This window comes from Mustelus asterias, chromosome 10 (assembly GCF_964213995.1).
Source record: "Mustelus asterias chromosome 10, sMusAst1.hap1.1, whole genome shotgun sequence".
Lineage (NCBI taxonomy): Eukaryota > Metazoa > Chordata > Chondrichthyes > Carcharhiniformes > Triakidae > Mustelus > Mustelus asterias.
The window spans coordinates 106778644-106802547 of NC_135810.1; the positions used below are offsets into that span (position 1 = coordinate 106778644).

General features: G+C 47.2%; 1 protein-coding gene across 1 annotated transcript in view; it reads left to right on the top strand.

Annotated features, from left to right (window-relative positions):
- The window catches only part of LOC144499475 (von Willebrand factor A domain-containing protein 3B-like), a 207827-nt gene that overhangs the window by 69407 nt on the left and 114516 nt on the right, over nucleotides 1–23904 (top strand). Inside the window, exon 6 of the mRNA XM_078221465.1 lies at nucleotides 1819–2069. Coding sequence (XP_078077591.1) covers nucleotides 1819–2069 — 251 coding nt within the window. The remainder of the gene's footprint in view (nucleotides 1–1818; nucleotides 2070–23904) is intronic.

Consider the following 23904-nt stretch of genomic DNA (forward strand, 5'->3'; position numbering starts at 1 on the left):
GAGCACTTGAAATGCCAAAGCACACAAGGGTGTGGACTAATTGCTGGGAAATGGGATTAGAATAGATAGGTGCTTGATGGCCGGCGCAGACACAATGGGCTGAAGGGCCTCTTTTTGTGCTATAAAACTCTATTGGGGTGATTTTGTGCCGTTGTTCACTGTCAGCAAGAATGGCAACACTGGCACAAAATAATGAGATCTATAAAATAATGAGGGGCACAGATCAGCTAGATAGTTAATATCTTTTCCCAAAGGTAGGGGAGTCTTAAAACCAGTGGGCATAGGTTTAAAGTGAGAGGGGAGAGATACAAAAGTGTCCAGGGGGCAATTGTTTCACACAGAGGGTGGTGAGTGTCTGGAACAACCTGCCAGAGGTAGTAGTAGAGGCGGGTACAATTTTGTCTTTTAAAAAGCATTTAGACAGTTACATGGATAAGATGGGTATAGAGGGATATGGGCCAAATGCGGGCAATTGGGACTAGCTTCGGGGTTTAAAAAAATGGGCGGCATGGATAAGTTGGGCCAAAGGGCCTGTTTCCACGCTATAAACCTCTATCTCAATGACTCTAAAATACTGTGAGAGTCAGTAAATGAGATTATCGGCGGCGAGATCTCGTTTTCTAATTTTCTTTCCCCCACTCCTCATTGTGAAAAATTGAACTATGTTTAAAAATAAATAATGTGCTTCTAAGCCATATATTTCGCCCCATCACTAAATAATAATAAAGTCACCATAGCCCCCGATGACCATGGGGACTTTGAGGGGGAGAGTTGACTGATGCTGATTTAACCTGAGGATCATCACACCTCAGGGGCAAGATTGAGAAGGCAGGACCTTCATGAATAACCTCAGCTGGCACAGGAATTGAACCTACGCTGTTGGCGTCATTCTGCATTGCTGACTAGCTGTCCAGCCAGCTGAGCTAACCGACCCCATACCTCATTGAATTGATGTCACATTGGTGAGGTTCACAACAGCTGTTTAATAATATGAAGCAGTTGAGGGGATCCCATTGGGGGCACCAAGGTAAGTATAACCCGGGGGGGTTGGGGGGAGGGATATGTTGAGCACTGCCAGCTTGACAGTCTCAACCTGTGCCAACTTGGCAGTGCCAACCCATGCCAGGGGCAGTGCCAGGCGTTGGCCCTCTTGTGGGGGGGGGTTCCCATTTTGTGTGCTGTTGTTCCTGTCAGTGTGGTTGATGTGTCTGCGTGGGTTTCCTCCGGGTGCTCCGGTTTCCTCCCACACTCCAAAGTTGCGCGGATTAGGTGGATTGGCCATGCTAAATTGGCCCTAGTGTCAGGGGGATTAGCAGGGTAAGTGCACGGAGTTACGGGAATAGGGCTTGGGTAGGATTATGGTCGGTGCAGACTCGATGGGCCGAATGGCCTCCTTCTGTACTATAGGGATTCTATGATCTATGATCTGGATTTCAGCCAGAGCCTGACACTCTGACAAATTATAGAAAAATTCTGCTCTGTGATGTTAAGAAATATAAAATGAGTTATTTTCTCTTTCCTCTGCTCACCTTCTCCAAAAAAAAGCCCCTCTGAACTGAACTTGTAAAACCTTTCGGCGAAAGTGAATAAATGGAAGTTACGAAATAGATAATGAACACATCAATGTTAGATGTCAGCTGGATCACTGGTGATTCTAACAAGGATACAGCTATGTGCAAAACTATTTCAAACAACCAAACACTTGCAACCTTTCACTGGTTCACCATAAATTTGGGTTGAGGAGCCAAAGTGGCTTAATTTCAAATATTTATGTGTGTGTCGACAAATACTGTCAGCTGTTTGTCTTCTCCTTTGCAGCTCACGGTCAGTAAAGAACAGCTTCAGCAGTTTGCCGTTGCCCTGACCAGGGCAATAAGATTCTTCCAGCGACGGTTGGAGTGGCTGACCAGTGGCAGCAAACAGCTCTTTGGCGTAATACAGGAACGCTGTATCGTCATTGTCTTAGACTTTTCCCCGATGCCCCTGAGCCTGTTTCATCTTTCCCTTGATGCCCTTTGCATGGTCCTCCAGGAGCAGGTGGCACTGATCGGGAAGGTTAATCTGATCAGGTGAGGCAAATGTTGTTTAACCAGCCGTATCTTTATTTCTGAGATTCTGCAGTGATGACCTTTTTCGATGTTTTATGGTCGATGACAGATTTGATAGGAGTGACGGGCAATGTCTTTGAATCTTGTAATGGCGCGGACAACATTTTCGGCAGGAAAGTATTGTATGATTTTGGATTCTGCCCACTTTGGCTGTCGCTAACTGCGTTGGACTTTATTGCCGGAGTTTTACTGCCTCGCCCGCCCGAGGCTTGTAAGACCCCACCCGAGGCCAACAGAGAATGCCGTTGTGCGAGCCTCGCCTACCCCAATTCCACGGCGGGCGGCTGGTAAAATTCCAGCCTATGTGTTATCATTTTTAAAAATTGGCAAAATAATTAATTCACTGGTGAGGCATCAGCTGGAATGTTGGGCGCAATTTTATTTACCAAGAGTGGTGGGAGGACAGGCTTGGGTGCCTGTGTGGGGGGTGGGGTGGGCAGGGCAGGGGTGTTTAAAGCCATGAACATTGGCAGTGTGGGGGGAACATGTTCCCGCTGGTTGTTGGCATTTGACAGGCGTGCATTCAGTAGCGAGCAGATACCCCCTTCGAATGTGTATGGTGAGATATTTAAATATGTTAAATTGCAACTAATTGACAATTTAACCTTTCATTTAACATTCCGGCTTCAGCAGCTCGTGCTGTTTCTCCCTCCAGCTGTGTGGCAGGGTGCACAAGGTAAGAGCACAGCAGCAAATCATTGGTCCATGAGACTGACACTTGAAAAAGCAATTAAAGGGGGCACGTAGTTCTCCCATCTGAGATCTAGTCCAGTGGCGGGGCTGGGGAATGGGGAGTGTTCCCACTGCGGAGGCCATATTCTCCAGCCCCGACCTTATCCATTGTGTAGCCGGGTGTTTTGCGCCATATTCCTTGGCAGGGTGAACCTGACGGTACGATCCCCACTATCATGTCTGGGTGGCCTATTGAAAAGGCACTCACTGTTGAAGAGAGAAGATGGATTTCCTGAAAAAGAAGATAGATCTTCAGGGATGCGCTCGGGCTGAAAGATGGATCTCCTTGAATCAGGAGGATCCACCTGTAGATATCCCACCCCGCCACACCCCCCCCCCCCCCCCCCGCCATCCTCTGTTGTGGGGTTTTGGGGTACAGGGTTGCTGGTGGCCTCCATCTCAAACTCTGGAGGCAGCCCCAGGCATTGTTCAGGTGAGTCCTGACATTTGCACGCCATGTTGTCCCAGGCATTCTGGACTGGCCTGTTTTCCCGCTGGTGTCGCGGCAAGAATCTGGAATGGGACGGGGGTGGGGTGGGGAAGGAAGGGGGAGATTCCGATCAGGCCTTCATCTGCATCTCATTAGTGGGATGCAAATTGGTTCCACGCTGGCCTCCAGTGGATTTCCTCACCCGCCATGGCGGGCAGCAGAGGAAGATCCCGCGGGAAATTCACACCGATGTGAAACCGATTTTTAGGCTCCTGCCAAATTCTCACCCCACCCCCCTCCTCACCACCACCACCACCCGCCATTGAACCCGTTGGCTGGGCCATGGGAGAATTCTGCCCAGAGAGACACAACAGTTGTAGCCACACCTACTGGAAAAGGTTTGTACTCTTAGTGCTTGTCTTAGTGATGTCTCTGTTTCACAAGACAGGGACAACCTTTTGGAAAACATTTGACTTACACTGGGATCTTACATACCTTGATCTAAATTGATCTGCTCTCCATCTTTGCTGTAGAATGATGCGGAGATGCTGGCGTTGGACTGGGGCAGGCACAGTAAGAAATCTCACAACACCAGGTTAAAGTCCAACAGGTTTATTTGGAATCACAAGCTTTCGGAGCACTGCTCCTTCATCAGGTGACCTGATGAGGGAGCAGCGCTCCGAAAGCTCATGGTTCCAAATAAACCTGTTGGACTTTAACCTGGTGTTGTGAGACATTTTACTGTAGAATGAGAGCAGCTTGGAGAGCCATTACCAAATAACAACATTGGAAGAGGCAAAGAGGAACCAGCAGCAGCAACACCAGCTGCCTGAATTCTCCATGGCCACTCTGCAGGACAGAGGATATGAATAGAATAGCCACACCCTCCAAACAGGACCGAGAGACAAAGGATCAGCTTCCTCGACTTCCTAACTAATAAACTTTAAACTTTAATAGGGGCATAGAGTACAAGAGCATGGGGGTTATGCCAAACTTTCACAAGACACCAGTTAGACCTCAGCGGGAATACTGTGTACAGTTCTGGGTACCACACTATTGGAAGGATGAGAATGCTTTGAGTGCAGCAGAGGTTACAAGAATGGTTCCAGGAATGAGAAACTTCAGTAATGAAGCTGGATTGGAGAGACTGTTCTCCTTGGAGAGAAGAAGGCTAAGAGGAGACTTGATAGAGATGTTCAAAATCACGAGGGGGCTGGACAGAGTAGATAGGGAGAAACTGTTCCTGCTCGTTGTGGTGGACCTCAGTTGTGCCTTTGTCCTGTATGGACCACCGTTGTGTGTGCTTGTCATACCTGGACACATCCCCTTCCAGTTTGGTTCCTCTCCTCGGCACCTAGTATAAAGGTGGCTGTCTCCTCCCCCTTGTTCAGTCCAGGTTGGTTATTTTTTGGGATCTGCTCCTGATTCTGTTGTGTATAAAAGCCTACACTTGTATTGGCATATCGGTAGTCTTTCGCCTTATTGATAGCGCATCACTCGTAAAATGATCAAGAACGAGAGGGCAGAGATTTAAAGTGATTTGCAAATGAAGCAATTGCGTTGTGCGAAAAATCTTTTTCACAGAGTGAGTGGTCTGGGATCTGGAATGCACTGTCTGGAAGTGTGGTGGAGGCAGGTTCAATCCAGACATTCAAGAGGGCGTTAGATGATCATTTGAATAGAAACAATGTTCAGGGGTTTGGGGGAAATAGGCTGGGGAATGGCACTAAGCCATGATGCTCGTTTGGAATGCTGGTGCAGACATGATGGGCCAAATGGCCTCCTTCTCTGCTGCAATGATTCTGTGGCAGGATGTAGTTCAGATGCAAATCTTCAGCCTTGAACACCCATCCATCTCTGATAAGCTAATTATCTACATATTATTTATATGTTCATCATCACGACACAGGAGAAAGCCATTTAACCCATTGAGCCTGGTCTGCATTCAATTCAATGTAACAATCCCAGGAGAGAAACCATAAATCGGAATAACCATGTGTACTGAATGGCCCCCAAATGAAGAAATTACCAATGAGGTTCCACATTTTAGAGATCATACTTCAATGTGATTTTGAACCAACGCAAATTAAACATGAATTCACAGGCAAATGAGATTTCAAATAAAAGGAATAAATTCACTTTGGAAAGTTGATACAAAAAGGACACACCTTACACAACTTCAACCATTGGGGTGACACGGTGGCACAGTGGTTGGCACTGCTGCTTCACAGCGCCAGGGATCCAGGTTCCATTCCGGCCTCGGGTCACTGTCTGTGCAGAGTTTGCACAGTCTCCCCGTGTCTGTGTGGGTTTCCTCCGGGTGCTCCAGTTTCCTCCCACAGTCCGAAAGATGTGCTGGTTAGGTGGATTGGCCATGCTAAATTCTCCCTCAGTGTACCCGAAGAGGTGCTGGAGTAATGTAAGCCTACTTGTGACTAATAAATAAACTTTAAAACTTTATTCTCCTTTGGCATATTAGGTATTATGTCATAGAATCATAGAAACCCTACAGTGCAGAAGGAAGCCTTTCGGCCCATCGAGCCTGCACCAACAACAATCCCACCCAGGTCCTATTAATCCCCTGACACTCAGGGGCAATTTAGCATGGCCAATCAACCTAACCCGCACATCTTTGGACTGTGGGAGGAAACCGGAGCACCCGGAGGAAACCCACGCAGACATGTGGAGAACATGCAAACTCCAAACAGACAGTGACCCAAAGCCAGAATCGAACCTGGGTTCCTGGTGCTGTGAGCCAGCAGTGCTAACCACTGTGCCACCGTGCCCACCATGTTGCCAAACAGTTCTACAGTATGCCAGTCTTTATTCACGCAGGGTAGGACAGGAGTCTCCAAAAACAGTTTTCACCTCTCAGTCTCACAGGTGCGATTATCATCAGCAAAGCGGAATTCCACAAAAGCTCTCTCCCTTTGAGACATGACAAGTTTGATGGTGTAGCTTTCCAGAGTTCCTTTTCAACCAATGAACCAATAGCATTCCGGTTCACAGATTGGCCGCTTGTGGGAAAACACCCAGCTCTTCATCATTTCCCAGTCTTTCTCACAGCTTCCCACGTGGTAGGCCATTTTTAGCTCATATATTGGGTCAGCACAGCCTCTCAGCACTGGGGACCCGAGTTCAATTCCAGCCTCGGGTCACTGTCTGTGTGGAGTCTGCGCGTTCTCCCCGTGCCTGCGTGGGTTTCCTCCGGGTTCCCCGGTTTCCTCCCACACTCCAAAGATGTGCAGGTTAGGTGGATTGGCCATGCTAAATGGACGGGGATCGGACAGGTGGGTGGGCCTGGGTGAGATGCTCTTTTGGAAAGTCAGTGCAGACTCTGGGATCAAGTGAATCAAGAGGTATGGAGAGAAAGCAGGAGTGGAATACAGAAAGCGCATGACCAGCCATAATCATATTGAATGCTGGTACTGGCTTGAAGGGGCGAATGGCCTGATCCTGCCCCCATTTTCTATGTTTCTATGACTCGATGGGCTGGATGGCCTCTCTCTGCACTATAGGGAATCTATGATTCTATGCTATGGACTCAAAAGCTTTCAGCTCCTTTTCTGCCAAACAGAAAAACTTCCCGAAGATGATTTTCTTCTTTTCTTTATAGGATATTGGTGTCCTCCTCTCTCTGTCTCTCATCTTTTCTCTTTGTGTCTGCATCTGGGCCTTCACCTTTCACCTCCTCTGTTTGTACCTCTGCTTTCTCTCTGCAACTTTCCTTCATGTCTGGCCACACAGCCTTCTTCCTGTTGGTACTACTCCGGGTCAAGTGTTGCTAGATCGCATGGCCCAAGTGTTGCCTCCTTCCCACATAACCAAGTCTGCGCTTGCACAGGTGCAGGTTGGGCAGTCATTGGTATGGCTTCATAGCCCAGGGGACGCCCATGGGCATCTCATTGATCCAAGCAGAGGAATGGGCGGCCTGCCTCTCACTCTGCTGAAAACCACAGGGTTACACCACCACATAGTAACAGGAAGAGGAAGAATTCTCAGTTCCACATGGAGATTCACTTTGTAACCAACTAAATGTTTTTATTTCATTGAATCCCTCCAGTGCAGAAGGAGCCCATTCGACCCATTGAGTCTGCACTGACTCTCTGAAAGAGCGTCTTACCCAGGCCCACTCCCCACCCAATCCCCATAACCCCACACAATTACCCCACTAATCTAGGCATCCTGGGACACTAAGGGGCAATTTAGCATGGCCAACCCACCTAACCAGCAAGTCTTTGGAATGTGGTAGGAAAACGGCGCACCCGGAGGAAACCCACGCAAACACGGGAGAATGTGCAAACTCCACACAAACAGTGACCCAAGGCCGGAATTGAACCAGGATCCCTGGTGCTGTGAGGCAGCAGTGCTAGCCACTGTGCCACCATGGCACCCATATGTTGCTTAATTTGTGAAAAGTTAATGAGGAAACTTTTTACATTGCAGCATCCTGATTCCTTAATGGACAGCAGAATGACACATCCAGTGTGGATGTGTAGTCGGTGTGATTGTGATAGTGCCATTTATGACTGTGGGAATGCTTTGTACTGGGAGTAGTGGGAACCCAGAGCATTCAGGGTTACATTGCCATCTATATTTAGGTTTGTTGGTTATCTGTACCTCTGTGAGGCTGACACAGGCTGCTCTCAACCAGACCTGCCACTACAGTTGCTTTGTCCATATTATGCTTCTCTTTGTCCTCCTCCTCCTTCTCAGAAGATGACAAGTGGTCTGCAGCTGTCTTCTCTGGAAGCTCCGTTATGCAAGGAACAGCACCTTTCTGGAGACACTTGCTGGGATATTCTGAAAGGCATCCTCAGATCTGTCAAGGCTGAATCTCATTTACAGAGAGCCAGTGGCTTGCTCAATGATTGCACTAGCGGTGATGTGGCTCCGATTGCAATTCTCCTTGGCACTGCCGGCAGGGATCCCGACATTTGTCAACAGCCAGGTCCTCTGAGGACAGCTCCTGTCTCCGAGGAGCCACCTGCTCAGTTTGTTTGGCGGTGCAAACACCTGGTGTTGACTTGCCTGGCGCAGGATCTCGGAACCATGGCAGCTTCCAGGAAACCGTGCACACACATGCATGAGAAACTTACTGTGGTCACAGACAATCAGCACATTGAGGAGTGGAATCCCTTCCGGTTGATGAACACTGCACAATGATCTGACGGCGCTTCAATGGCCACATGTGGGCAGTCGATGATCCCCTGAAGCTGTGGCAGTCCAACCACAAAGGCAAGAGTTCTCTAAGTCTGACTGGCCTCATCAGTGTCAAAGTGCACATATTGGGCAGCCTTGGCAAACACTGGGAGATGGGCTTGTCATTTTGCAGAATCTGAGAGCCTGTAGATATCACCCAGCTGATGGCTGACATTAACATCAGTGTAAAAGGGTTCTGGTGACCCTGATGGCCACTGGCAGCAGATGTCCGCTCGGCCCTCTTGGAAGGCAGTGTTGTTCCAAAAGGCTAGAGATAGCAGCACAGGCTGCCACTAGGGTCTCCTCGAGGAGGAAGGTTATTAGTTAGTTTGTTAAGGTGGTGAACCCAGGGATTTTATCCAGACTTTGGGTGGCACGGTGGCACAGTGGTTAGCACTGCTGCTTCACAGTGCCAGGGACCTGGGTTCGATTCTTGGCTTGGGTCGCTGTCTGTGTAGAGCTTGCACGTTCTCCCCGTGCCTGCGTGGGTTTCCTCCGGGTGCTCCAGTTTCCTCCCACACTCCAAAGATGTGTGGGTTAGGTTGATTGGCCATGCTAAATTGACCCTAGTTTCAGGGTGTATTAGCAGGGTAAATATGTGGGATTACGGGGATAGGGTGGGATTGTTGTCAGTGCATGCTCAATGGGCTGAATGGTCTCCTTCTGTACTGTAAGGATTCTATGTTTCTTATTGATCAGCTTGTTACAAATAGTGAAATAAAACCTACTCATTAAAGGAAAGTTAAAAACTAGCTAGTGTAAGAAAACCAGCTAAATTTCTCAACTGTCCATTGATTTCAGCTTAATTCCAAATACGCCAGTTCAGTTAACCTCTAGGCATGATTAATACATTCCATGGATCTAATTTCCACATCCCCATTAAGATTACATATTCCATTTGCTAAGGGCTCCAGTGTGCATTAAGATGGAATGATCAATGTAGAATTATACTGGAATCTATTTCGCACAGGAACCCTCGATGCATGGTGCTGAATTTAGATTGTTCAAGTGACCTACATTCATTAATCTGAAAAACAATAAGGAATTACTCTGCCAATCACCCAAATAAGATGTGGCATTTATTTTTAGCCTCATCAAAAGTGCACAGTTAGTTTTAGCCTCTGTAGTAATTTAGGGAAGGCTCTTTCTGAAGATCACCAGACAGTGCACAATCTCTATCTTGCAAAAGAAAATCCTGTACGTTGCGGTTATGAAGTGGGTAAATCATGTCTTTGTCGATGCAATTGATGAATTAGTTTTATCACAGCTTGGTATGGCTCCTGCTCTGCTCGAGACCGCAAGAAACTACAAAAGGTCGTGAATGTAGCCCAATCCATCACGCAAAGCAGCCTCCCATCCATTGACTCTGTCTACACTTCCCGCTGCCTCGGCAAAGCAGCCAGCATAATTAAGGACCCCACACACCCCGGGCATTCTCTCTTCCACCTTCTTCCATTGAGAAAAAGATACAAGAGTCTGAGGTCATGCACCAATCTACTCAAGAACAGCTTCTTCCCTGCTGCTGTCAGACTTTTGAATGGACCTACCTTGCATTAAGTTGATCTTTCTCCACACCCTAGCTATGATTGTAACGCTACATTCTGCACTCTCCCCTTTCCTTCTCTATGGACGGTATGTTTTGTCTGTATAGTGCGCAAGAAACAATACTTTTCACTGTATGTTAATACATGTGATAATAATAAATCAAATCAAACAACGTGTACAGATTTAGATAAAGGCAAAACACTGCGGATGCTGGAATCTGAAACAAAAACAAAAAATGCTGGAAAATTTCAGCAGGTCTGACAGCATCTGTGGAGAGAGAATAGAGCCAACGTTTCGAGTCTGGATGACCCTATGGGTTGGCTCCATTCTCTCTTCACAGATGCTGTCAGACCTGCTGAGATTTTCCAGCTTTATCAGTTTTTGTTTCAGATTTAGGTGTAAACTCATTTGAATCTTTGTCTTTAAAATGAGTTTTTTTAAAACAAAAATGGACGTGCATTTTAAGTTGATGGAACTGTGATTAAAAACGTTCCGTTCTTAATCAGAGATTGTTTACAGTGAGGTGCTGCAGGTTCTTATTCTGGGAATTTGTGCCCTCAGCCACAGTTACTGTTTATTTGTGCTCAGATTTCTAGACTTGTATTTAAAAAGATAATACATAAGACATCTAATCATTGGTTCCTTTGATAAACATGGGGAGACAGAATGGATTAACCACCTGCTTCCCGAGAGTGGCATCTTTGAAAATTACCTTGTGTCAAAATAAGGCTTGGGTTCAGAATGCCCAACTATTCCCCAAGTACAGTTCATCTGCTGCCGTGACAATGTCCTGCATCGTGTACATTTCCTGATCCGCTCAGGGTGACAAGATCATCAAGGAAGTGGATTGGGGGACTCTCTCCCAGATATTGACACTAAGGCGAAGGATTTTTGCAACATTGGAGGGTTACCAGACATGTGAAGTCCAAATGTAAGTTAAATCTGTTGGCGAGGGTGCATTCCATGGCAAGGGGTGTTGTTAGTTGTATATACATGCAAGTCCAAAAACGGTGTGGAATTATACTGCCCATAACTCCTAGTCAAATCACAAAGCGATGCATATGGTTTACATAAAATGTTTTCCACATTGAATTTCCAGTACAGAATGAGACCACTCTGGTCTATGCCAGTGTTTATACCCCATTCGAGCCTCCTTCCACCCTTATCCATCTAATGTTGTCCACATATCTATTCCATTTCCCTCATCGAATCCCTACCATGCAGAAGAGGCCATTTGGCCCACCGAGTCTGCGTCAAGTCTCCGACAGAGTCTCTTACCTAGACCCTCTCCCCTGTATCCCCACACATTTCCCTTGGCTAATCTCCCTAACCTACACATATTGGGACATCAGGGGGCAATTTAGGATGGCCAGTCCATGTGGGAGGAAACCAGAGCTCCCATAAGAAACCCAGGCAAACATTGGGAGAATGTACAAACTCCACACAGACACTCAACCAAGGCTGGAATTGAACCCAGGCCCCTGGCGTTTTGGGGCAGTAGCAGTAACCACTGTGCCACTATGCCACCCACATACCTGCTTAACTTCCCATTAAATATGTCCAAACTATTCTCCTCTACCAGTTCGTGTAATGGCAAGTTCCACATTCTAACTACTTTCTGGGTAAAAAACATGTTTGAATGCTCAACTCCAGGAGGTGCCATAGAAAATTGGGGTAACTGATGTCCCACCAACACTGACAAGATACCGTTTAGCTACTCTTTCTGTGGGACTGAGTTCAGTCGATCATCTCAACTCACTGTACACCAGCACACTGATGCTAGGGAGAGGTTTCTCACCTGCTCAGTGTGTAGGAAGGATTTTTATCTGTTTGTGCAACCTGTGGACGCACCAGAGAGTTTACATGTAATTACTGTGGAATCTTCCTGAATTCCCAGTTGGATTTATAGTAACTGTCTTATCCTCATGACACTGAGTTTTGAATTCCACAATTCCTTGCAATTATTAGGGCTCTTTATTGGTGTTTGTAGGAAAAATAGAAACAAAGCCAGGAGAGAACAGTCAAGACTCCATTTTGTATTCACACTATTCCATTTCTAAAGACAGCTGTTTCTATTATTTGAGAACTGCGGAGTACCACAATTAAAGGCCATGTTTTATTTCCCCCAAATTTATGTTTTGAAACAAAAAGCTACTCCCAGTACCCACGGAAATGAAAGGTAACTTTTCTGCAATGTCACTGAACAATCGTTCCACATTAGGGAGCATTTCACATAAAGGCTTTTTAAGGTGACAAAAGCTTTGTGTTATGCGAGTTGTTTTGCACCGTTTCAATGCTAGATCAGCTACACCAGCCTCGCATATAAATATGTCAAAATCCCAAAAATAATGGATAAAAGCAAATTACAGTGGATGCTGGAATCTGAAACCAAAAGAGAAAATGCTGGAAAATCTCAGCAGGTCTGGCAGCATCTGTGAGGAGAGAAAAGAGCTGACGTTTCGAGTCCAGACAACCCTTTGTCAAAGCTAAAATGACTCAACTTTCATTCCCTCACCCTACAGTATAAATATCTATAAACATATATAAATATAAAATATATATAAATATCTATAAATACAAAAATATATAAATACACTTTCTCTGCCTGGGCGGCACGGTGGCACAGTGATTAGCACTGCTGCCTCACAGCACCATGGACCCAGGTTCGATTCCCAGCTTGGGCCACTGTCTGTGAGGAGTTTGCATGTTCTCCCAGTGTCTGCCTGGGTTTCCTCCAGTTTCCTCCCACAGTCCAAAGATGTTCAGGTTAGGTGACTTGGCCGTGCTAAATTCTCCCTTACTGCACCCGAACAGGCGCCGGAGTGTGGCGACTAGGGGATTTTCACAGTAACTTCATTGCAGTGTTAATGTAAGCCTACTTGTGATGCTAATAAATAAACTTTTATGATGACCTTTTAGCTTTGACAAAGGGTCATCTGGATTCGAAACGTCAGCTCTTTTCTCTCCTTACAGATGCTGCCAGACCTGCTGAGATTTTCCAGCATTTTCTCTTTTGGTTCCTGAAAATAATGTTGTGTTAGAGTTATGATTCAGCATCGCTGTTCATTTAATTCATCTCTGGTAATTCGAAACATAAATGGATAGCACATTGGCTGTGGAATAGAAAAAAGGGAATTATGGTAGACGGCTGTCTTTCAGATGGAAGTGGAATACAATGGAACTTTCTGAAGCTGCAGTGATAACACTGTGACTGTTCATAGCATACAATAACAACTGTGTCTGCTCATGGTATACACTAACAACTGTGACTGTTCATGGTATACACTAACAACTGTGACTGTTCATAGCATACACTAACAACTGTGTCTGCTCATGGTATACACTAACAACTGTGACTGTTCATAGCATACACTAACAACTATGACTGCCCATGGTATACACTAACAACTGTGACTGCTCATGGTATACACTAACAACTGTGACTGTTCATAGCATACACTAACAACTGTGACTGTTCACAGCATACACTAACAACTGTGACTGTTCATAGCATACACTAACAACTGTGACTGCCCATGGTATACACTAACAACTGTGACTGTTCATGGTATACACTAACAACTGTGACTGTTCATGGTATACACTAACAACTGTGACTGTTCATAGCATACAATAACAACTGTGTCTGCTCATGGTATACACTAACAACTGTGACTGTTCATGGTATACACTAACAACTGTGACTGTTCATGGTATACACTAACAACTGTGACTGTTCATGGTATACACTAACAACTGTGACTGTTCATGGTATACACTAACAACTGTGACTGTTCATAGCATACACTAACAACTGTGTCTGCTCATGGTATACACTAACAACTGTGACTGTTCATGGTATACACTAACAACTGTGACTGTTCATAGCATACACTAACAACTGACTGTTCATAGCATACAATAACAACTGTGTCTGCTCATGGTATACACTAACAACTATGACTGCCCATGGTATACACTAACAACTGTGACTGCTCATGGTATACACTAACAACTGTGACTGTTCATAGCATACACTAACAACTGTGACTGTTCATAGCATACAATAACAACTGTGTCTGCTCATGGTATACACTAACAACTGTGACTGTTCATGGTATACACTAACAACTGTGACTGTTCATAGCATACACTAACAACTGTGTCTGCTCATGGTATACACTAACAACTGTGACTGTTCATAGCATACAATAACAACTGTGTCTGCTCATGGTATACACTAACAACTATGACTGCCCATGGTATACACTAACAACTGTGACTGCTCATGGTATACACTAACAACTGTGACTGTTCATAGCATACACTAACAACTGTGACTGTTCATAGCATACAATAACAACTGTGTCTGCTCATGGTATACACTAACAACTGTGACTGTTCATGGTATACACTAACAACTGTGACTGTTCATAGCATACACTAACAACTGTGTCTGCTCATGGTATACACTAACAACTGTGACTGTTCATAGCATACACTAACAACTATGACTGCCCATGGTATACACTAACAACTGTGACTGCTCATGGTATACACTAACAACTGTGACTGTTCATAGCATACACTAACAACTGTGACTGTTCACAGCATACACTAACAACTGTGACTGTTCATAGCATACACTAACAACTGTGACTGCCCATGGTATACACTAACAACTGTGACTGTTCATAGCATACACTAACAACTGTGACTGTTCATAGCATACACTAACAACTGTGACTGCCCATGGTATACACTAACAACTGTGACTGTTCATGGTATACACTAACAACTGTGACTGTTCATGGTATACACTAACAACTGTGACTGTTCATGGTATACACTAACAACTGTGACTGTTCATGGTATACACTAACAACTGTGACTGTTCATGGTATACACTAACAACTGTGACTGCTCATGGTATACACTAACAACTGTGACTGCTCATGGTATACACTAACAACTGTGACTGCTCATGATATACACTAACAACTGGACTTGGGGGCAGAAGGCACATTTTCAAAATCTGCACCTGACTGAAAATTTGGAAGTATAGTAAGCTGGAAGAAGACAACAACAGTCATCAAGAACATCTTAGATGGGCTGATGAAATAGTCTGGTTTAGTTTATGAGTGTCACAAGTAGGCTTACATTAAACACGGCAATGAAGTTACTGTGAAAATCCCCTGGTCACCACACTCCGGCACCTGTTCAGGTACACTAAGGGAGAATTTAGCATGGCCAATGCACCTAAGCAGCCGTCTTTTGGACTGTGGGAGGAAACCGGAGCACCCGGAGGAAACCCACGCAGACACGGGAAGAATGTGCAGATTTCACACAGTCAGAGACCCAAGCTGGAATTGAACCCGGGTCCCTGACGCTGTGAGGCAGCAGCGCTAACCACTGTGTCATCGTGGTGGATAAATGGCAGCTGAAATTTATTGCAGATCAACTACTTCCTGTGGTAATGGATTTAGGATGAAGGTGAGGAGACATTTCTTCACCCAAAGAGTGGCGAGCCTGTGGAATTCATTACCTCAGGAAGTAGTTGATGCCAAAACATTGAATGTATTCAAGAGGCTGCTGGGGTGAATGGGATCAAAGGTTATGGGGAGAAAGCAGGATCAGGCTATTGAGTTGGACGATCAGCGATGATTGTAATGAATGGGGGAGCAGGCTCAAAGGGCCAAATGGCCTCCTCCTGCTCCTATCTTCTATGTTTCTATGAGTCTGAGGTGATATATTTTGATACAATAAGTTATTTGGTGTTAAAAAAGCATGAACATAAACTTAAACACCAGATCACATTTCGACATGGCTTGATGACAGTGGATACAACACTCTCTGTGCATCATTGGTACTGGAGTGTTTAGGATGTGATTCTGGTTTGTTGTTTTGCTTCTGTTTTAGGATATTTTTGTCTTAATACCATGCTTGTTAAGCACTCATTAAATTTGTGGATGCCTTTTTGTTGCGGTTGGTGTGGTTGGAAGAATAGGGAGTTAAATACATGCAAAATGGTACAATTTGAAAGTGAGTGCAAGAATAGAGGGCAGATTGTGCAGTAACCTTGGAAGGTAGCAGGACAAAGGGATTAATGAAACATGTGTGATTCTGGGCTTTATAAGTAGAGGCATCGATTACAAAAACCTTCTCAAGGACAAGTTCCAGGGACCCGGGTTCGATTCCCGGCTTGGGCCACTGTCTGTGTGGAGTTTGCACATTCTCTCTGTGTCTGTGTGAGTTTCCTCCGGGTGCTCCGGTTTCCTCGCACACTCCAAAGATGTGCGGGTTAGGTTCATTGGCCATGCTAAATTGCCCCTCAGTGTCCCGGGATGCGTAGGTTAGAGTAATTAGTAGGGTAAATATGTGAGGTTACGGGGATAGGGCATCGGTGGGATTGTTGTTGGTGTAGACTCAATGGGCTGAATGGTCTCCTTCTGCACTGTAGGGCGTCTATGACAGTTAGAGATGGGCAACAAATCCTGGCCTGGTCCGCAATGCCCACATCCTGTGAAAGAATAAAACATAAAATGCTACTTTGGCCCCAGCTGGAGATTGTGTGCAACGCTGGGCACCGTAGTTTAAGTTTTAGAAAAGTCATGAAGGCTTTGAAGAGGGTAGAAAAGAGTTTCCCTGGAATGGCTCCAGTCACGTGGGATTATAGTTACATGGATAGGCTGGGGAAGCTGGGGTTGTTTTGCTTAGAACAGAGAAGGCGAAGAGAAAATCTGACGAACGTGTTTAAAATCATGAACGGTTCAGATAGGGTAAATAAAGATTTATTTACCCTATTTGGGGTGCGATTCTCCCAGCCTGCTGTGCTACAGAAGTAGTGCACTGAGCTGGGACACTCAAGCGGAGGCCGTTTAGCGAGTCTCTGGCCGCCGGATTTCCGGCACCGTCAGCTTTGCATCAGAAATCGGCGCGAAGCTGTATAATGTATGGTAATGTTCATTGTAATGTAATTTACGTATCATTAGTGGGTCCGGGACTGAAGTATTTCACTCCAGCGGAGTTTAAAATAACTCCCTACTTGCAGGGAGCTGGTGGCCCAACCCCGCTGGAGTGAAGGGGGGGGGCCATCGAGGCCCCCCAGGAGGTCGGGGGTAAGGGGGGGTGCCCCCTGGGCATTGCCAGCCTGGCAGTGCCAGCCTGGGCCCCATCCACTGCCTATTGGGCATAGGGTAGTGCCAAGGGGGCCGGGCCGGAGGGGGGGTCCTAATGGAGGTGGGGCATCTGGTGGGTCGGGAGGGGGGGAGGTCGAGGCTGGCCCGGGCATGTTCGGGGGGCGCCAAGTGATAGGTCTGTGGGGAGGTCAGAGTGGCAGCATTGCAGGTTGTGGGGCTGGCCAGCGATCAGGAGGCCGGCAGTGCAGACTACTGCGCGTGCGCTGATCTTGGCGCATACGCTGTGACCCGTTCAGCGATATGTTGCCGGCCTCTCCAGTGGGAAAAGACCCCTCCCCCTGATTTTTCACCTTAATCACGCTAGTGCACTCTGCAGTATACAGAGTGTGGGAGATTCATTTTGAAACTCAGGCTGAAAAACCAGCAGGATTTACTCTAGTTTTTACACAAATTTGATATCTAGAATTCTTTTGGGAGAATCTCCCCGGAGGTTTTCAGTGGTGAAGGATTAACTATCAGAGGGCACAAACTTGAGGGGATTGGCAGACGAACTAGAAGTGACCTGAGGAACAACTCCCTTCAGAGCAGCAAATTTGGAAGCCTGCTAGGGTGATGAAAACAGATCCAAAGGAAACTGGATAAATAATTGAAGGAGAAAATTTACAAAGGTATGGGAAAAATACTGGGGGTGAAGGGGGGGTTGGGGGGCGGGGGGGGGGGGGAGAGGAGGAGGCAAACTTCAAACAAACCAGCACAGACCTGATGGGCCGAATGGTGTCTTTCTTTGCTGCAGTATTCTATGATTCTCTAACTATTGCCATTAAACAGAAAGCAGCATTAACGCAAAGTTTAAAACCAGCTCACATTTTGAAATGGGTTAATCACACTAAGTGTGATAGGGCGGCACGGTGGCACAGTGGTTAGCACTGCTGCCTCACAGTGCCAGGGATCCAGGTTCAATTCAGGCCTCGGGTCACTGTCTGTGTGGAGTTTGCACCTTCTCCCCGTGCCTGCGTGGGTTTCCTCCGGGTGCTCCGGTTTCCTCCCACAGTCCAAAGATGTGCAGGTTAGGTGCATTGGCCATGCTAAATTGTTCCTTAGGGGGATTAGCAGGGTAAGTATGTGGGGCTACGGGGATAGGGCCTGGGTGGGATTATGCAGGTGCGATGGGTTGAATGGCACTGTAGGGATTCTGTGAGTGTAGCATCCTTTGTGTGTCATTAGTGCTGGGGCGTTTACGGTTTTATGCTGGTTTGTTTTTCTGCTTTTGCGTGAGGATATTTTTATCCATATTATGATGCTTGATAGGCATTCATTAAATTTGTTATAGAACATAGAACATAGAACAGTACAGCACAGAACAGGCCCTTCGGCCCACGATGTTGTGCCGACCTTCATCTGAAACCAAGATCAAGCTATCCCACTCCCTACCATCCTGGTGTGCTCCATGTGCCTATCCAATAACCGCTTAAATGTTCCTAAAGTGTCTGACTCCACTATCACTGCAGGCAGTCCATTCCACACCCCAACCACTCTCTGCGTGAAGAACCTACCTCTGATATCCTTCCTATATCTCCCACCATGAACCCTATAGTTATGCCCCCTCGTAATAGCTCCATCCACCCGAGGAAATAGTCTTTGAACGTTCACTCGATCTATCCATATTATGATGCTTGATAGGCATTCATTAAATTTGTTATAGAACATAGAACATAGAACAGTACAGCACAGAACAGGCCCTTCGGCCCACGATGTTGTGCCGACCTTCATCTGAAACCAAGATCAAGCTATCCCACTCCCTACCATCCTGGTGTGCTCCATGTGCCTATCCAATAACCGCTTAAATGTTCCTAAAGTGTCTGACTCCACTATCACTGCAGGCAGTCCATTCCACACCCCAACCACTCTCTGCGTGAAGAACCTACCTCTGATATCCTTCCTATATCTCCCACCATGAACCCTATAGTTATGCCCCCTCGTAATAGCTCCATCCACCCGAGGAAATAGTCTTTGAACGTTCACTCGATCTATCCCCTTCATCATTTTATAAACCTCTATTAAGTCTCCCCTCAATCTCCTCCGCTCCAGAGAGAACAGCCCCAGCTCCCTCAACCTTTCCTCATAAGACCGACACTCCAAACCAGGCAGCATCCTGGTAAATCTCCTCTGCACTCTTTCCAGCGCTTTGTTGATGCCTGTTTGTTGTGGTTAAGTGCGATGTATTTTCTCCTTTGTGTGAGTTTGTTTATTAAAGTGGAATAACAAGGCATTTGCGTTCAAGCCACGAAACAGCAGATGCATTGAGCTGTCCTCTCCGTTTGATAGAGAAGGAATGCAAGATTTACAGCCATATTGACATGGAAACATAGAAACTTGAAGCAGGAATAGGCCATTCGGCCCTTCGAGCCTGCTCCACCATTCATCTTGATCATGGCTGATCATCAAATTCAATATCCTGATTCCCCCTTGCCTCCATATTGTGCCTCAGTATGTCTTAGAAACATTCTGAAATATTTGCCATACAATAATTTACTTTGAAAAATGTTGGTGTGAATTTTCCAGCCCTTCCTGCCAGTGGGAGTTTCCAGTCCCGCCGAAGGTGACCCCCTGGCGGTGGGTTCCCCGACAGTAGAATGGGCGAGCCATGCAAATGCCGGTGGCCAAAGGCGAACCAGCTCTGCTGCTGAAAAACCTGCCACGGAGGGGGAAGGGGCGAATGGAAAATCCTACCCCTTTACCATGAGCTAGATACATAGCAAGATCCCACACATAGCGAAGGCTCTGAATTAATTTGTTTGAGACAGGGATATTGGCCAAGCACTGAGAGATGGCTGTCTTCTTTGAACAGTGCCCGGGGATCTTTCATGTCCAGCTGACTAGGTGATTGAAGCTTGAGTTACCAAAAAAACCCCAAGAATGTGGCACTCGCTCAGTACTGCACTACAGTGCCTGCCTAGTGAAAAGGAAGAGGGAAGCTTATGTAGGGATGAGGAAACAAGGTTCAGATGGCTCGATTGAGGGTTACAAGTTAGCAAGGAATGAGCTGAAAAAGGGGCTTAGGAGAGCTAGGAGGGGACATGAGAAGTCCTTGGTGGGTCGGATCAAGGAAAACCCCAAGGCTTTTTACTCTTATGTGAGGAATAAAAGAATGACCAGGGTGAGGTTAGGGCCGGTCAAGGACAGTAGTGGGAACTTGTGTATGGAGTCAGTAGAGATAGGCGAGGTGATGAATGAATACTTTTCTTCAGTGTTCACCAAGGAGAGGGGCCATGTTTTTGAGGAAGAGAAGGTGTTACAGGCTAATAGGCTGGAGGAAATAGATGTTCGGAGGGAGGATGTCTTGGCAGTTTTGAATAAACTGAAGGTCGATAAGTCCCCTGGGCCTGATGAAATGTATCCTAGGATTCTGTGGGAGGCAAGGGATGAGATTGCAGAGCCTTTGGCGTTGATCTTTGGGTCCTCGCTGTCCACGGGGATGGTGCCAGAGGACTGGAGAATGGCGAATGTTGTTCCTCTGTTTAAGAAAGGGAATAGAAATGACCCTGGTAATTATAGACCGGTTAGTCTTACTTCGGTGGTTGGTAAATTGATGGAAAGGGTCCTTAGGGATGGGATTTACGACCATTTAGAAAGATGCGGATTAATCCGAGATAGTCAGCACGGATTCGTGAAGGGCAAGTCGTGCCTCACAAATTTGATAGAATTTTTTGAGGAGGTAACTAAGTGTGTTGATGAAGGTAGGGCAGTTGATGTCATATACATGGATTTTAGTAAGGCGTTTGATAAGGTCCCCCATGGTCGGCTTATGATGAAAGTGAGGAGGTGTGGGATAGAGGGAAAGTTGGCCGATTGGATAGGTAACTGGCTGTCTGACCGAAGACAGAGGGTGGTGGTCGATGGAAAATTTTCGGATTGGAGGCAGGTTGCTAGCGGTGTGCCGCAGGGATCAGTGCTTGGTCCTCTGCTCTTTGTGATTTTTATTAATGACTTAGAAGAGGGGGCTGAAGGGTGGATCAGTAAATTTGCTGATGACACCAAGATTGGTGGAGTAGTGGATGAGGTGGAGGGCTGTTGTAGGCTGCAAAGAGACATAGATAGGATGCAAAGCTGGGCTGAAAAATGGCAAATGGAGTTTAACCCTGATAAATGTGAGGTGATTCATTTTGGTAGGACAAATTTAAATGTGGATTACAGGGTCAAAGGTAGGGTTCTGAAGACTGTGGAGGAACAGAGAGATCTTGGGGTCCATATCCACAGATCTCTAAAGGTTGCCAGTCAAGTGGATAGAGCTGTGAAGAAGGCCTATAGTGTGTTAGCTTTTATTAACAGGGGGTTGGAGTTTAAGAGCCGTGGGGTTATGCTGCAACTGTACAGGACCTTGGTGAGACCACATTTGGAATATTGTGTGCAGTTCTGGTCACCTCACTATAAGAAGGATGTGGAAGCGCTGGAAAGAGTGCAGAGGAGATTTACCAGGATGCTGCCTGGTTTGGAGGGTAGGTCATATGAGGAAAGGTTGAGGGAGCTAGGGCTGTTCTCTCTGGAGCGGAGGAGGCTGAGGGGAGACTTAATAGAGGTGTATAAAATGATGAAGGGGATAGATAGAGTGAACGTTCAAAGACTATTTCCTCGGGTGGATGGAGCTATTACAAGGGGGCATAACTATAGGGTTCGTGGTGGGAGATACAGGACGGATATCAGAGGTAGGTTCTTTACGCAGAGAGTGGTTGGGGTGTGGAATGGACTGCCTGCAGTGATAGTGGAGTCAGACACTTTAGAAACATTTAAGCGGTTATTGGATAGGCACATGGAGCACACCAGGATGATAGGGAGTGGGATAGCTTGATCTTGGTTTCAGATAAAGCTCGGCACAACATCGTGGGCCGAAGGGCCTGTTCTGTGCTGTACTGTTCTATGTTCTATGTTCTAGTGTAGATTAGAGGGGCTTTAGATTGGTACCACTGGTCGGCGCAACATCGAGGGCCGAAGGGCCTGTACTGCGCTGTAATGTTCTATGTTCTATGTTCTAGACTAGATGTGCGAATGATTTGGGGCTGCATTTTGTAGGGGGATGGGTGGATGGCTCATTCCCTGGGGGGGGGGAAGTTGACTGGAAGCCGACCCGCGTCATGCCAGCTATAACACACTGCGGGTGGGCTACATTGGTGGCAAGTGGGACTTGCGCACCTCATTGGGGATGAAGTCCTGCCTCAGGAACTGCTGGCTGATCTGATTGGGCGGCAGTTCCAGCAGCCTGGGCAGGACCAGGAATTCATTACTGGGTGTTGCTGGGACTGCAGCTAATTCCAAAAAGGTCTAATGGATCCCGGAGAGGGGCCTGTCTGGGGTATTCAGCGGAGAGGATTTGGTCAGCTTAGGGGCAGGGGTGTGGGTTTCTGAGAGTAGGTGAGTCAGAGGAAAAGAGGGGAACCCTCTCATGTGCAAAGTGTATTCCTTGAAGATAGTGGGCCCGATTCTCCCATCCTGACGCGCATGTTTGTTGGCGCATCGGGTCGGGAGATGTGCTTGTCAGCCATTTTGCGGCATTTGCATATGCATTCCTGATGCATGTGTGTCTCCCTCAGCCGGAGAGCAGGCGCAGTTGGAACCGCGCTGGAAACCATTGGGAAGACAGTTAGGTGATTTAAATCTATTTTTAATCTATTTTAAATGTCATTATCAGGCCCGGGACTGAATTCTCCAGGCCCGACAGCATCTCCCACCCCACCAGGAGTATTTCACTAGGGCAGGGTTTAGAGTAACTCCCCACTTGTGGGAAACTAGCGGGAGACCCCGCTGGAGTGCAGAGGGGGAATCGGGGCCCCCCCCAGGGGATCGGGCGCTGGAGAGGTGGTGCTCCAGGGGCATGGGCACCCTAGCAGTGCTAGCCTGTGACCCCTGGCACTGCCCAAGGGACAAAGTGTTCATGCACAGGGGACACCTTGGCACCAGGCATTGCCAAGGATCAGGGCCCGGCGGGGGGAGGGGGGGGCAAGGAGGCGGAGTCAAGGCGTGGGCCCAATTGTGGGCGGGACTTTGGGGACGATCGGCGGGGGTGGGGGTCCCGCTGTCACTCAGCAGATCGGATCGATTGGGGCTGAAAGGCAGGCCACCGATCGAGGCAAGCTGGGGGCTGGTCTGCTGTGGGGGGAGGGGGGGTCTGCCTCCCAGGGGGGCTGCCTGCTGGGAGGGGGTCAGTCGGGGGGGGGTGTCTGGTGGGGGGATTGTCACTACTTGGGGGAGGGGGGGTGCTGGAGATTGCGGTGCTTTGGGACGGGGGCGCGGTCAGGGCTGGCCTGGGAATGTTGTGCAGGCCGCGATCGGGCTGTGATTGGCTGGGGGGTGGGGGGGTGTTGCGAGGAGCAGCAGTGCGAGGGTCCCGGGCTGGCCAGCTATCGAGCTGGTCAGCAAAGTGCAATCTGACAGTTTGAGGCCACTGCGCACGCGCAGAGTTCCAGAACTGTCAGACTCTGGTGTGAATAGGCCCCGCCCCCGAGCTTTTAATGATATTCATGATTGGGACCTCTGCAGTGCACAGAGTGCGGGAGGTTCGAGTCTGAACTCCCACTGAAGAAACAATTGTGAATTACAACACTTTTCCCGCCAATAGAATTTTTTTTGGGAGAGTCGGCCCAATACCTCCTTTTAAAAGCCTATTCACTAAAATATCCTGTCCACTTCTGCCCAAGTGCCCTTGTATTATGGTGTGAGCCGTGTAATCATAGAATCCCTGCAGTGCTGAAGGAGG